Source organism: Dendrobium catenatum, unplaced genomic scaffold, assembly GCF_001605985.2.
Source record: "Dendrobium catenatum unplaced genomic scaffold, ASM160598v2 original_scaffold_125213, whole genome shotgun sequence".
NCBI lineage: Eukaryota > Viridiplantae > Streptophyta > Magnoliopsida > Asparagales > Orchidaceae > Dendrobium > Dendrobium catenatum.
In genome coordinates, this window is record NW_021443648.1 from 1 (window position 1) to 1,977 (window position 1,977).

Consider the following 1,977-nt stretch of genomic DNA (forward strand, 5'->3'; position numbering starts at 1 on the left):
CTATTTATTTGTTAAATATTAAAAATATGCTAAAAATGAAAAATATTAGTTAAAAATATGCAAAATATTAAGAACAATGAAATATGCTAAGCCCATATATAATTTAAAAAAATTTAAAAAAATATGTGAAAAATTTATATTCGTCTTATTATCCGATAAAAAATAAAGCATATTATATTAAAAAAAATAATGATTCGCATTTAATTCTACAGATAAAATATCGGATCATAGACAGAATATTTTATTCTGTAGGTGATCTAAGGCTATAAAATAGGGTTAAAACGGTCAAATCGAAATTACAAGGGATTTTATTTTTTTAGGCCACCAACGATCCTTTTTTCTTCTCACTACTTTCTTTCCTAAATTTGTATTCCTCTTCTCCTCTCTCTCTCTGTTTCCGTCCGCTGGTTCATCTGCTTTGTTAACAGGAAAACTTTCGCCTCTTTTATCTGATTTTGCTCGCCGGAGAGGAAGCCATGGGTCGTGCAAAGCTACAGATCAGGTACAGAGAAAAACCTAGTGCTCGAATCAACACTTACAAATCAAGGATCAAAGGAATAGAGAAGAAGGCTAAAGAGCTGTCTGTTCTTTGTGGCGTTGATGTCCTGTTCTGCTCTTTCTCTCCTGATCTCAGTGCATTCCATTACTGGGCGAATGAACCATCCGAATTCCATCGCATAATCTACCGTTATAAGTCCATTTCCTCACAGAAACCACAATGCGAGGTTCCTTCTCTGCCATTGATTTCGTCATTTCAAGAAGAGCTCGCGGCCATAACCAAAAAGCTGGAAGAGGTGAGACAAATGAAAAAGTTTCTGGAAGCAGAAAAAATGGGTTATTCATCTCAGAACTGTAGAGCGGATTCCATAGGAGCGGATGGCGATTTTTGTCCTAATGCTGCAATTCTTAAAGATGACGAAGATATATTCTCTTTACTAGAAGAGCTTGGCGAAGATCTATTCATATCAGATCTTCCTTCAAATTCATCCATTGATGTCTTCAAGGAGAGTTATTTTGACTGTAGGGACAACTTCTTTGATGCTGATCCGGCTGACTTTCAGTTCTTCTAAGATAACTATCTCCCATTAGTTACTGTTCAACATTTTTTTTTTCTTTGTGTTAGGCAAGCAAAAGAGAACCTGTCTTTGTTCTTCCGTCAGTAAAAATATAGTTCGTCGTTTAAGAAGAAAAGCCTTCGCTGAAAGTTCCGTTTCATTTTTTGGCTTAATTCCAAATAATTAATTAAGTGTTTCTTCTTAATTGTTTTAGGGTTTGTGGACGCAGTGTCGAGGAGGTGAGGAATTCTCCTTTTCCCCTTTCTTCCTTCTCCTTCTCTTCTTCTGTCTGCTCTCTTCCCTTTGGTTGGTAGAATGAGGCTCTATTTATAATTTTTCTGCGAGTGCGCATAGCCCGTAAATAGGCGTGAGATCAAGGGGCGAATGGAGTGGTATTGAATGGACGGCCGATATCGACTCCTATTATCATGCACGTTTGCTTGGACATTTTGGAAAGGCCTTAATGATGTCGGAATTCGAGATGATCTTGGGTTCGTGGATTCGTCTCGTCGCAGCCGTTCATGTGATTATAAGCTCGTCAAAATCGCAAGACCGTTTGGTAACTCAAATTGTTGTTTGAACCTATCCAACAGCGCTTTGAACTTTTGATCGGACCTCATTGGGCGCTTGATTGGTTGATCTTGTGCGTTGGATTCGTATTTCCGAGACGTCAGTTGATTGTAGGCTCGCTGAAAATCGAGTTCAGTATGCTCCCGAAATTAATTTTTGAAAGTTTCCACTAGTTTTTGCTCGTACGATTCGTGCCCGATCGAAGCATGAAATTGTGACTTCCGTTATCAGAATGATTTTAATAAAATATTTTATCAAAATTAGAATCATTTTTTATATTGGAAGCCATAATCATTATCACACGTATTTTATTAAATTTAAGAAGAAAAATGAATATAACAGATACAAAGAT

At 36.8% G+C, this 1,977-nt stretch overlaps 1 protein-coding gene across 1 annotated transcript; it reads left to right on the plus strand.

Moving 5' to 3' along the window:
* Positions 1-428: 428 nt before the first annotated feature.
* Positions 429-1,118, plus strand: LOC110104590 (agamous-like MADS-box protein AGL65; the record flags this gene model as incomplete). Its single annotated transcript, XM_020833760.2, has 1 exon — positions 429-1,118. A coding segment is annotated over one exon (642 nt), but the record flags the coding sequence as incomplete, so codon positions are not given.
* Positions 1,119-1,977: the final 859 nt, after the last annotated feature.